At 43.7% G+C, this 12499-nt stretch overlaps 1 protein-coding gene and 1 long non-coding RNA gene across 11 annotated transcripts in view; one reads left to right on the plus strand and one right to left on the minus strand.

Annotated features, from left to right (window-relative positions):
• obscna (obscurin, cytoskeletal calmodulin and titin-interacting RhoGEF a) overlaps positions 1–12499 on the minus strand; it is a 40883-nt gene that overhangs the window by 7627 nt on the left and 20757 nt on the right. For 8 of the 9 annotated variants that reach the window (XM_084922641.1, XM_084922642.1, XM_084922639.1 and 5 more), the window contains 23 exons: positions 12226–12492; positions 9988–12153; positions 9841–9913; positions 9662–9750; positions 9467–9576; positions 9112–9312; positions 8901–8983; positions 8523–8696; positions 8286–8445; positions 8074–8175; positions 7812–7976; positions 7526–7684; positions 7245–7422; positions 6922–7035; positions 5833–6000; positions 4073–4175; positions 3867–3996; positions 3666–3771; positions 1072–1180; positions 781–911; positions 587–699; positions 255–423; positions 65–152 (listed from right to left, as the gene is read on the minus strand). In XM_084922641.1, coding sequence (XP_084778767.1) covers positions 65–152; positions 255–423; positions 587–699; positions 781–911; positions 1072–1180; positions 3666–3771; positions 3867–3996; positions 4073–4175; positions 5833–6000; positions 6922–7035; positions 7245–7422; positions 7526–7684; positions 7812–7976; positions 8074–8175; positions 8286–8445; positions 8523–8696; positions 8901–8983; positions 9112–9312; positions 9467–9576; positions 9662–9750; positions 9841–9913; positions 9988–12153; positions 12226–12492 — 5158 coding nt within the window. The remainder of the gene's footprint in view (positions 1–64; positions 153–254; positions 424–586; positions 700–780; positions 912–1071; positions 1181–3665; positions 3772–3866; positions 3997–4072; positions 4176–5832; positions 6001–6921; positions 7036–7244; positions 7423–7525; positions 7685–7811; positions 7977–8073; positions 8176–8285; positions 8446–8522; positions 8697–8900; positions 8984–9111; positions 9313–9466; positions 9577–9661; positions 9751–9840; positions 9914–9987; positions 12154–12225; positions 12493–12499) is intronic. The other variant, XM_084922644.1, reaches the window with a different exon arrangement.
• Positions 5921–9829, plus strand: LOC146362264 (uncharacterized). 2 transcript variants are annotated; one of them, XR_014799530.1, is made up of 4 exons: positions 5921–6025; positions 6141–6220; positions 7398–7480; positions 9130–9829. It is a non-coding gene; the product is annotated as an uncharacterized LOC146362264 (long non-coding RNA). The 2 variants fall into 2 exon arrangements; XR_014799529.1 differs by lacking the exon at positions 7398–7480 and having other exon boundaries at positions 9130–9667.

Genomic DNA, 12499 nt, shown 5'->3' on the forward strand with positions numbered 1-12499 from the left:
AAAGATGATTTATTGCACGTGAAATCTTGGCAAAGATAATGCTAAAGAGAAAATGCAGATTCACCTTCCGATTTCATCGTGGACGTCATAGACAGAGAACAGCTTCCTTCTTTTTCCCAGCTCCACCTCTCTCTCCTGAAACTCCAGGAGTCCTGCAGGGAAAAACTAAAGCTGCAACTAATTCCAGTGCTGGAAACAACAAACACATGCTACAGCGACGAGCAGCCTGTGGTTATTTTGAGCTCCCGTGTTACCTTCTTCTACTGTCAGCTCGGCCTGACACGATGCATAACCAGAGTTGTTGTGAGCGAAGCAGGCGTACATCCCACTGTCCTCACCCTCGGTGCACACTATGGTTAATGAGCAGCGGGCACCATGTTGTCCCATCTTCACATTCTCATTGGCTGCAAGCTCCTCTTCATCCTATTAATGTGAACCAGCAGTTTCATTTATAAATAAGCTTTCAGATTGAAACCAGCGGTTTGTGATCTTAGAACAATGTGATTCCCTGTTACAACCTTTTGAAGAGTTGATATAGACCAAAAAATCCGTTTAGAAAACAACTCAAAAAACTCAAAACTCATACCTTGTACCACTTTATCTTAGGTGCTGGTCTTCCTGTGATGATGGCTATAAATGTCGATGGGTGACCCGGCTCTACAAACAGGTCCTCGATGGGTATCTGAATAGAGGGAGGAGCTAAACAAGAAATTTGATTAATGAGCTAATCATGTAAAATGTGATATTATTCTGCATGTTATGAGTAGGAGGCAAGAATACCATCTGCAATTTCTTGTATTTGCTCTGAGATGTAGATCTCCTCTTCTTCCTCAAGGTAACACATGGGCTGCTGTGCTGCTGGATCGGCTGACGTGGGGGCATAAAGACTCACTTCAGCACCACCCTCAGCGCTGGAGACACACATTAGATTAAGGACACAGTTATTACACAGTAAATGCTTAAAATCCAGATCTAGTTTCACAAGTAAACCATTAAACAGAGACAAACACTTTCAAAACATGATCGGGATTTAATGTGGAAGCGAATGTCAGTGCACAAAGCTGAACTTACTGTTCAGGACTTTCGGGAGGAAAAAGCATCCTTGCAATAGAAGTTGGGTTGAAATCAGCCTGTAACCATTTCTTCACAAATGCAGCAGACCAGCCCTCTGAGTCGGGATCTATGAAGATCAAAACCAACTCAGACAGAAAACAACGGCAGTAATTATATATTTCAAAGGATTTTACTCTTATTAATAAGTTGAAAAAGGAAACACGTAGGGTACATTACCTTACAGCGCAGGAACAGCAACAATGTGCTGTGATCCTTACCTTCAGCCTCTGGGTTGGATCTTACCAACCCACCACATCAACAGGACATGGACACATGCCCCCTGCTAGACGGGCGCAAAAGTGACACTTGCCCAGCACATGACCATCTTTTGTTCATAGGAGTGAAGAGTTAGCTGGGCATGCGTTGGCAAGAGGAGAGAGGGGGATGCTGAGTGGTTATTTGTTATCATGACAATGATGACTTACATGGAACTGTCCATGTGAGGAACCTCCTGCTTTAGGACCAGTACAGGGAAGATGAGAAAATACGTAAGTTACGGACAATGGAAGGGCAAACATGGCGTCAACAGTCCAGAAAATATATATATACTCAATAGCTGGTAGATCGTACATGTTATACTTACACTGATTGCTCTATTCTACTGTATTGCTCTGCTTTAAGTGTGGATTCTGTAGCAAAACTAGCAGAGTTGGAAAATCACTGCATAATATACAGTAACAGCTTCTTCCAAGCTTTGTATATTTATCTGTTTAGTTTGAATCCATGCCTTCTGTGAACAGTGGAAATGTGATGAAACACACAAAACGTTGCATACGGGGTCTTCTCATGGGATGCTGTGGAGTAAGGTATGGTGTCTATGTTGAATGGTAGCCACTAGATCCCATCGTTATGGCAACAGAACAAATGTTAGCTTGGAGAACACCATGTGACCCCAAAACATTTCAGACGTCCCATACATGCAGAGGGTGAAGTACTACAGATCTACAGTCAGTTATTAGAGAAGATCAAGTGAACAATGACTCAGGTCTGAGGAGCTTGGAAAGAAAAAAGCGTCTGGACTTTCACCTCTCATCCGAGAAGCTTCCTCAGTTCTAGGGTCAAATGGTGGAGAGTCCCAGATTTACACACCTTGGCTCGTGCGATTAGGTGGAGGATCATTAGGGGGTCCATGTCCCTCTTGGTGTCAGGGTCCTGGGTCGGAGCGACCCAAGGTCCCGGAGCAGTTATGAATTATATTATTATTATTATATATGTATTTTGTTATTGCTGTCCCTCGTTCTCCCTGCTTGTAGATATATGTGTGTATGTAGGTGTGTGGGTGTGGCCCTGGCAAGTGATTGGCCACACCTGAAGTCCGTGACACACCTGCAGCTGATCAGGCCTCGTCGGAGGAGCTATTTGAGAGTGTGGTGGAGCTCTCTCCGACACGGGATCATTGCGTTAGACTTCCAGGTCAGTGTGTTAATCCAGGAAGTACTGATCGTGTTTGCCCGCAGGGGTCAGTGTCTAACGGCTGCTTCCATTGTTCCCCCCAGGAGGAGCGTGGAGAGGAAGGACAGCACGCACAGGGTGTGCAGAGTCACGACAGCGGGGAGCACGAACACGGACGCCACTGGAAGACACACACGGGAGTCTTGGGGAGCACGGGGATTAATTGTGCATCGATATTTACCACACTGTAAATAAACGCATTGCTTATACACAGAGCACCACGCCTGGGTCCTCCTTTCCCCACATCCCCACGGTTTGCCCTGCCAAACCGTGACACTTGGGGGGACACTCCCACAGGGCTTAAATCTGGGACTCTCCACCATTTGACCCTAGAACTGAGGAAGCTTCTCAGATGAGAGGTGAAACGTCTTCAAGCAACTTAAAGAAGTCCAGACGCTTTTCTTTCCAAGCTCCTTAGACTCCGATGACCTGGATGACTGAGAAGCTTCACAGACAACAATGACTCAGGTTTTAGATTAGTATTAGAGAGGATGAGATATTTATGTGTAAGTTGGTTTTTGCTGGAAAATGGTAGTTACAGATACTGAGATGGTATGGATATGAAGTGTGCATTTTTCATGACATGCCAAATAGGAAATGGGTTGAGTGAATAAATGTTGATGTGGTTTTATCTCGTGTGATATATGACAGTTAATAGTTAGGACTTTGTATTTGCTGCACAGTGCAAATGGAAACTGCATCAACTCTGTGGCATGCAGCTACAGTGCAGACTACACCCAACGCCATAATCCTTAGGAATCTAGTGACAGCTGGTAGGGTGGTTGGAACTATTCATGATGTGAGTGTGTGTGAAACGAGGAAAAGGAAAACGTGAGTAAAGTCTGAAAATGGTGTAAACTTGATCAAATGAATGAAGGGTGGAAAGGTGAAACTGATCCAAACTGTTTGTAGTGAAGGGAAGAGATGTCACATGGTGTGATGTAAGAACAGGGTGACTGGACAATGGCATGTGCTTCACCCTTTCTCCAACACAGCTGAACTAGTGCGAGTGTGAACACCCCCCCCCCCACTTAAAAATGCTCTTATGGGTTCCCATCCTAGGTGGAGGACATTAACTTCATTGGCTGTGACTGTCATACCTTTAGGAGGTAAGTCCTGTGATTGGTCATTCTCGCGGTCAGTCGGGGGGACGTAGGCGGGGCATAAACCTGCCTTGCACTTGACGCCACCAAGTTCATTCCAAAGCTGAACAAAATAAAACATTTTCATACATAATCTCAAAGCGAGAGCTCTGATATTAGTGACACCAGCTGTGTTCACACATGGACGATGTTTTATACCTCACACTCGTACTGCCCAATATCTGCTTCAGTTGCCCTGACGACGGTCAGAGACAGGATCCCGCTCCGTGCATCATTCATAATCAAGTATTTCTGCTGGTCAGTCAACTCTTTGCCATCCTTCAACCACCTGTCAAGAGCAAGCAGAAACACAATAGTTACAAAATCGTAACGCGACTACAGCGGTCAGCTCTGCGCTGCGATACCTAATTCTCGGTAACGGAGTGGTGAATGTGGAGCAGGAGAACTGGATGTCCTCTCCTTCAATGAGACAAGCACTTTCCAGTCGACTCACGAATCTGGGTGGAGCTGGAGAAAAGAAGCATGAAAAGATCAGGTTTAGCCTAGAAACAACCAAAAGCAGCAGCTATTATATTAATATTATAAGAGGTGGGTATTCGCACTGCAACCTGGTTTGCCTCTTATCTGTAGTTATTTTTATTTAATTTAATAACTGTACAGTACTCTCTGTTTATAGTAACCACTGTCCTTAATGTAAATAAGTAAGAAAAAAAACTGTATGTTTCTGTTCTGTGTCCTGTGTCCTGTTTGTTTGTATATGTGTCTTTCTGGCTGCTGTTACAACCAAATTTCCCCTTGTGGGACAATTAAAGGATTATTCTATTCTAGTAACTCCGGAGCTCTCAGGGGAAATGTTCTTACCCTACACAACGAAAGAGTTTGTAGGCAACATTAAAGTTGGATTTATGAAACGTGCATAACGGTGTATGTTGTTGTCACTGCTGCGTGCATGTTAGTAAATCAAAATCATTCTGACACAGCAGCGTTGTGCAATCAGCATACTATCTGCATACTGCCCCGCCCCCATTTCTCTACAGAAAGAAGCACAGATGTGAAATGGCAAAACTGGTGACTATGCTGTAAGAACGAAGCCCGCACCTCTCAGGCAGGGAATAAGGTCAGACTATAGAAAATTACATAATGCTGTCTGAGGTCCAAGGAGTAAGACGGAAGAGGTGTAGCTTTTCAAAGTGTTTCGACTGGAGTGACGAAACATTTAAAAATAAATCAATAAATAAAAAGCGACAAATATGATTTCTCCTGAGATCACTGCGGCTTAAATAAAAAACACAAAGTTGATATGAAAATGCCCAACAGACCACGAGAAAGAAGAGAAACAGGTGGAAGACACGGACAAGGTGTCGTGTGTCAACCTAAAAACAAAAACTCACTACAATGAAAAGAAAGATCCAAATTCTCAGCATCAAGAAATCACGCTGCCGTGATGGAAGTCATCCTGAAGAAAGGTAAGAATGTTTAAGCTATGATAAAATAAAATAACGTATAGGGGAATATGTTTAAATTACAAAGGTTAAAGGCTACATCGCTACATTTAGTAATTTGTTTAATTTACATGTTTTCTTTTTATTGCAATTCTGTGCATTTTGTTGCTTATGCTGTTTAAAAAAAGGACATTTTTGTAAATAATAACCAAAAGGCAATAATAAAAACAATAATTATTATTGTTGTTGTTACTTGTAGAAGTAATGGTGAAAGCAGTAGTAGGTGTAGTAGGTGTAGTATTCATTTTAAAGATTTGTGTTTAAATTCCTAAGGCAACCAATAAGTTGTTTATTTGTTTTTTACGTCTAAATGTGTTCCTAATATTGATCAATCATGGATACGTGTGTGAAACAGTCGCATGATTTACGCACAGATTTGTTTGCAAGTAAATCAGCATCACAAAACTTTATTAATCGCTAAGAAATTATACAAAATAGTTCCCCGACAACAAGGAGAACCAAAACTTTCTCGATCCACATGTTGGAAAAGACAAAACAAACACTAACATACAAAGTAAAAGACAAAGAAAAAAGTAAGAAAAAGTTAAAGTAAGGAGACAAAAGCAGCAGCAACTGAAACAGGCTGCGTGCCGGCTGACGCATGCGCACATATCAATCGAGCCCCAGTGTTAGCATAGCTTAAACTCGGATTGGTAACTCACCCTGCACCACCACCTTAGCCAGAGTGCCAGCACTGCCCATGAAGCTGGTAGCGTAGCACGCATACTCTCCACAGTCCTCCGCGGTGAGGCTGTCCAGGATGAGACTGCAGGAGCCCGACCGGTCTGCTGTGATGATGTGACGTGGGTCGTCCTCCAAAGGAAGGCCATCTAGGAGGAAGGGATCAGAATCCAGGTGGGTTCATCACTGTGACCATAACACTCAATTATGTGGTGATAAACTAGTCTGCTCTTCTGGACACTGTCTCCGTGACATGTCACACAAACACACGTTTTTCTTTTCTTTTTAGGAACACAGTAATACCTGAAAGTGAAACTACCTTTGCAAAAATGACATATTGGGTTGTCTTGATGCATCTCAATCATCCAGGTAAGTAAATCTCCAAAAGTTGATTCTGTTCATCTGGACGTAGCGTAGGTGACTTCTTCAGATGAGAATTTGCATAATTAAGATTGAGGAACTGACCTCCCAGCCCATTGTTCCTTCAGTGGGCTGGTTTCAGTCATCATATGTACTCTTTATAAGATTGAAACCTGCAGTCAGCTGAGACTGAAGGAGTCACCTGGGTGAGTGACCAAACGTTTCTCCCACAAAACGCTACGTCCAGATGAACAGAATCAACTTTTGGAGACATTGGGTTGATTTTTAAAGTGGAAAAGGTGAAATGCAGTTTTATACCTAACATGAGTTTAGATGACAAAGGATTGGCACGTGATGAAGTGCGCAACAAATTTACTAGACAACCCGATATAAAAACAAGAAAACACAAATGTATTAAAACATGTTGGATTAACCATTACAGAAGCATAAAAATGATGCTGGTACTTCAGGGCAGGTGTAAACCTCACATTAGGTGCTCGTCTAATAAATGCGTTCAGCACAGTATGGAAAAGTTGGCTTAACTGTCAGTTCTTCATATAAGTCAAAGTTACTTTGAATGCAAAATGTGGATACACGACGACATAAATAACAAGATATGTATGCGAATGAGGGGAAATGATCTGATCTGATAAAACAAACAGATGCAACCATCTGAAGTATAATTTTCTATTATGTGTCTATTTTCAAACCTTTGAGCCAGCTGATCTCCGGTTTTGGAGATCCTGACACTTTGCAGGTCAGCTTGATTGTTTGTCCCATCTTTGATGTGCAGTCAGACAACAGTGAGCCAAACACTGGGGGACCTGTGCATGCAAACACACAAATATACATCAAGCACACAGCGTTACTGGACCCATCAGTTTATCTTTCACTGTTTATCACTGAGATAACTTTTAATCCAGCGTTTTAGAAATGCATGTTGCCGTGTTAGGTTAATGAATGAAACAGTATTTAGTTTTATGGTTTTATCATAAAAATGTTCGATGTTCAGTACCTGGACTAACAGACTTACTGTTAGTAGGCAGGCTGGAACGTTGCTGTAGCTCCTTCAGGTCTTTAAGCCAGGACAGTTTGAGCAGCGTGGAGCTGCCCTGCAGCGTGTACCTCCTTATGGAGCCTCTGTGTTCATGCCACAAGCCCCAAGACCTTTCGTCTCCACCCACAGTCTCCTTTATTTCCACATCATTCAGCTGGAGACAATGAGGAGGACGAGTAAGTGGGAGGACGACATGAAGAACTGGAAAAGCAGTAAGTGTACGGCGTGGTGCGACGCAGAACGACAAATGACCTTACCTTCATTTTGTTCTTGAAGATGTAGGTGTCTCGGTTCATGCTGGTGTCTTTTTTCAGTTTACACAGTACAATGCATTCCCTGAAGAGAAAGACTTGTCTCTGATGCCCTCTAGAGGGGGTCTTAATTTCTGGAGTCTCCTCCAACACTGTGAAGGATCCCTAAAGAGAAGAAGACATGAAATCATTTGTGTGTTTCTGCACAACTAGGATGTTATGACAGATTTTTTGGTTTGCTTGTTTCATGCTGGAACCAGATCTAAACTGTATATAAGTCATTTTCGCCCACCTGACGCACGGGCTCGCCCAGGGCAATAAGAGGAGCCGGGTAGTTCTCAATCAGAGACAGCTTGTGCAGGTTGTCTGACCTCCAGGGAAGGCAGGACACCAAAGAGAAAGCATCCTCCAGCAGATAGCAGCTCTGGCCACTCTTAGCTTTATTCTTGATTAACTCCTGCAGGTAAAAAGTTGAACTTTTCATGTGACACACTGTAAAGAAGATTAGCCCTAATAGCCTTAAATGTTAAATGGTATTAAATCTATATGCTGACCTTTAGTAAAGCTTGGTAAGTTTGAATTCTTTCCACTGGTTGCTGGAGGAATGTAAGGACATCCATAACAGCACCGTCCAGCTTACCAGCTTCTGGTAACTCCTGAAATATCCCAGGAAACAACAACACATTAGACTGATGTAATAATCCTGCTCTCCACACCTTTGTTTCAGCAGCATTAAATGTTTATACTTGAATTCAGTTCTGAATACCTTGAAAAACTGTTGGATGGCCTTGTCAGCGATGCAGGCCTCTGCCTGAGCTTGACCCACCATGTAGTGCAGATACTTCTCAAAGTCTTCTCTGTGTTTGATCAGATGCATGGCCACGTCATCATCTGTGGCACACTCCCTCAACCCAGGAAGGACGCACCTGAGAAAACACGAGTTCTGTTACTGTGATTTGACACGTCGATGCGTTTTGCCTTTGATCTAGCACGTGTGTGTCACCTCTCGTGTAACAACACGATGTCTTTGATGTTCCTGAAAATGAGCTCTTTCTGGTTGAGGACGTTAACGGGGACGCGGTAGCTGGAGTCCAGAAAATTTAGCTGCTGAGATATAAACATCTTCATCTCTCTCACAAACTCCTCCTCTCCGTCAATCAGGCCTTGGATCAACTGACTAAAGATACAGGGAAACAAATAGATTCATCACAGAAGCCAAGATGTTATTCAGGACCAGCTGTGATGACCAACACCAAAGTATCGTAGAAGTGCATGAACATACATGAAATATGTATACATGTATTTACTCTGACACAGTTTAATCATCATCGGTATAAGTCATCCAGTATCCAAATACTAGTAAACTGGCAGTATGACAAACCTCAGGCCTCTCCTGTACTCTTCTCCTGTACATCCAATTCCATCAAGATCCTCTTGACGTGCTCTCAGCTGAGGGAAGGTCTCCTGTTTAAAGTGACAGTCATAACTATTAAAAGCTTCTTTTTTTAAATCCTCAACGTCTTTGTTGATATAATAATAAACTAACAGTATAGATTTTCAACATGCTTGTCATGCGGATGTCTACATCCCACCTTTCTCTTCTTCTCCAGGTATGCTGGACACAGCCATCCCTGCCGAGCAGGGTTGGTTTTGGTGGGTTTGGTCCTCACCAGCCATCTGTCAGGATGAACAGAGTCCAGGACCTCTACAAACTGGCCCTCCTTCAGAATGAAACTCTCCTTACTGCCACTGTTAGGGCTACAGTGAGCTCGAGCCACATAGATGTCAGACGTCTGAGGAAGAAAACAGCAAATACATTATTTATGCCTCAGCTGTGACGTGTGCAATATTATTTTGTCATACAGTGACTTTATCAGATTTGTTCCACTGATGCTTAAAAAGGACATAAAAATAGACGATAATGTGCATCCAATCAACATAAATCACCTCTCGTCTGTCCTCTTCCCCCTCCGACTCAGATCCAGAGACGGTGCTGTCCAAGGGCGTGTGGGCACGATGTTTTGGAGATGGTGTCCTCATTTTACTATCATGGGCCCCTAAACATTTGTAATAGAGGATAGCTTCAGTACACCTGCTCAGAAAGTTGCATGAATAATATATTAAATAAATAACCTTGCTGACCTTTGATCTTTAATAGCGTCTTCGGAGGTTGGGTTATCTCTTCGTTATCATCCTTCAGAGCTGCTTGTTCTGTTGGTTTTGGTTCTTCCCTGTGGCAATATTCATATTTTTGGCATCTTTACAGCCAAACAAAATGACATTCATAGAATAAATCAAATGTTTTATCTGCGCTCTGGTACCTCGGTGTGATTGTGGAAATCTCAACAGGTTCCATCATATCGGGAGCTGTGTCATAATCAGAGGGACTCGACACTGTTGAAGGCAGAGTAATGAATCATTAGTGCTTCAATGTGACCCAATAAAGTTTTTAAAGCTAAGTCACTCACTGGAGCTGGCAGCCATGACAGAGGACCGTCTCCTCTCTTGGGGGGTCTGCTGAGGCGCATGCTCTGTCAGCGTGTAGGCCTCCCACAGCGACACGTTCATGCTTTCTGCATAGTCCTCTGCTGACGTGGGCACCTGCGCTTGACTCGGTGGCAGATTCTCATTCTGGTCTTTGGGCGGGGCTGCGGGCTTTGTTGGGGCGAGCTGCAAAGGAGTAATGGCTGCAAGAGGTGGGTGTACGGGCTTCTGTGCCACAGGAGCAGGCTGGGGGGTTTGCACCACTGTTATGTTTCCATTGTAGGAGGTCACACCAAACTTACTGACCGCCTCACAGGTATAAATTCCTCTGTCGCTGTTTAACAGGTTCTTGATCACAAGTGTGCATTCTCCATCATCTGTAGTCGTAATCCTGCATCTCTGGTCGTTGCAAATTTGTTGGCCGTTTCTGAGCCACCGTACTGCGCTCGGCTTTCCCTCGACAACACACATTAGAGTGAGCGTACCGTGAAGATCTGCTGTCTGGTTCTTAAAAACCTCTTTAAAAACAGGTCGCATGTCTTTACGCGTCTTGAAGCCTTTGAAGGCAGCCTGGATCTTGACTGCAGCCTCTTGCATTTGTGGTTCATCCTCGGTGCTGATATCGATCTCCGGCGGAGACTCCTTCAATGGTTCTGTCGTCTGGAGTACAATCTCAACAAAGGGTTCATGGGGCTGGACATCCCTGTGGGCAGCTGGTATCTCAGTCAAAGCCTCTGAGAAAGTTTCATCTTCAGAAATATAAAGGAGGGGAATGTCTTCTGCCACCTGTGTTTGTTGTTCTTCCTCCCTCCTCGTTGGCTTCACTGCCAGTCTCACGTCCTGGTCCATTTCCGGTTCTTTTCTCATGGCTTGAACTGGCTGTTTTAATGGAGGGTTGGCAGGCTGCTCTGTTTTCTCAGTTGCTGACTGGTTCCTCTCAAATGCTGGTTTCTCTTCGGCCTGTTTTATTAACGGCTTTAGAAGCTGTTTTATAGGTTGGTCTTGAACTTTTACCTCTCCTGTTGTTGGCTCTTGTTCCTCTCGATCCGTCTCAGTGTCCCGTGATACTTGTTTTTCTGCACCTTTTACTTTGCTTTTTGTCCTCACAGGAGGCTTTGGATGAGTAAACGGATCTTCCTTTTCTACCGGCCGTTCTGGTTGTTCAGTCGGCTCTTTTTCTGGCTTTGTTCCTCTCTCTGACTCTTTGGACACTTGTTTATTCAGACGATCTCTCTCTTTGCTGTCTTCTTCAGAATCGATCTGTGTCATCTTTAACATTGTAGGAAGGATCTCCTCACCATCCTTCAGTAAATACTTGATTGGTGGCTTTGGATCTGTCAGTTTTCCTTTAGATCTTGTTGGTGGTTTCAAAGGCTCTCCTTCTGTTTTGTCTAGTTCACCTTCATTTTCTAAAGATTTCATATTTTGATCTTTCATTGATTCTTTGCTAATCAACCCTTCTAGTGGTTTCACAGGAGACTTGTCATCCTGGCTTATCGTTCCTACTTCTGCAGCTGGATGTTTCTGCTTCTCCTCAACTCCACTTGTTTTTGCCAAATGTATTTCTAGTTGTTCGGAGCCGTTTTCAGTTCCACGTTTCTTTTCTTTTTGTTTCCTTTGTTCAAAACATGTTTTATCCAAAGCCCTGTCTGATTGAACGTCTTCGTGGTCAGCTTTAGCTAATTCTTCAGTATGTCGTCTTGTTTGTTTCATCTCCGGTAAAGCATCAGTTTCTTTTTCTAAATGCCTAGCTGGCTCCTCGACCTTCCCGTCAACCCTATAGTCTGTAGTCTCCTGTAGTCTCACAGGTTTATCAGCTTTCTTGTTCACCTCCCTGTCCTTCACTTTATTAATCTGTCCACGTGCTGCGTTCTGTGCACCATCCGTGCCTTTTTCTACAGCTCTTGCAGACTGAGTGTCCTTTTGGACTTTATCATCATGCTTCAGCGCAGACGGTCTGAGGTCAAAAACAAGCTCTGTGTCTTTTTCTGAATTTGCAATTGATGCTTTTCTTGCCCTCTTTTTAGGCTCAGGAGGAGCTGGTTTACCCTCTGGGACCACTGGTCTCTGCGTCTCCTGAGCAGGAGTTGTTTCTTTTGCCTGCGGCATGATTGTTGGAGGTTGTGCCTCTGCTGGAGTCGGTTGTTGTCCTGGACAAAGGAAATGGACATGAGTGTGTTTACCTTCTTGTAACCTCGCCGATCAGCAATAAATCAACATACCTTTTACTTGCACCATTGCAGTGGTCTCTATGCTTCCTGCCTGACAAGAGTAGTTACCGCTGTCTTCAGGTTTGAGCTCATTGATGATCAGCTGCAGGAAGCAGCCATCTTGCTTCATCTCGTACTTCCTGCTGGCCCTCAGTGGGAGCTTGTTCTTTCTCCACTGTATTGATACGCTGGGCTTAGACAGCTCACAATACAGGGAAGCTGTACCTCCTGCTTCAGCCTCTATACTTTCTAATTCTTTGTTGAAGAATAGAGTGAGCTCTAGGTG

The sequence above is a fragment of the Perissodus microlepis genome, chromosome 23 (genome assembly GCF_051167445.1).
Source record: "Perissodus microlepis isolate ML-2025 ecotype Zambia chromosome 23, ASM5116744v1, whole genome shotgun sequence".
NCBI lineage: Eukaryota > Metazoa > Chordata > Actinopteri > Cichliformes > Cichlidae > Perissodus > Perissodus microlepis.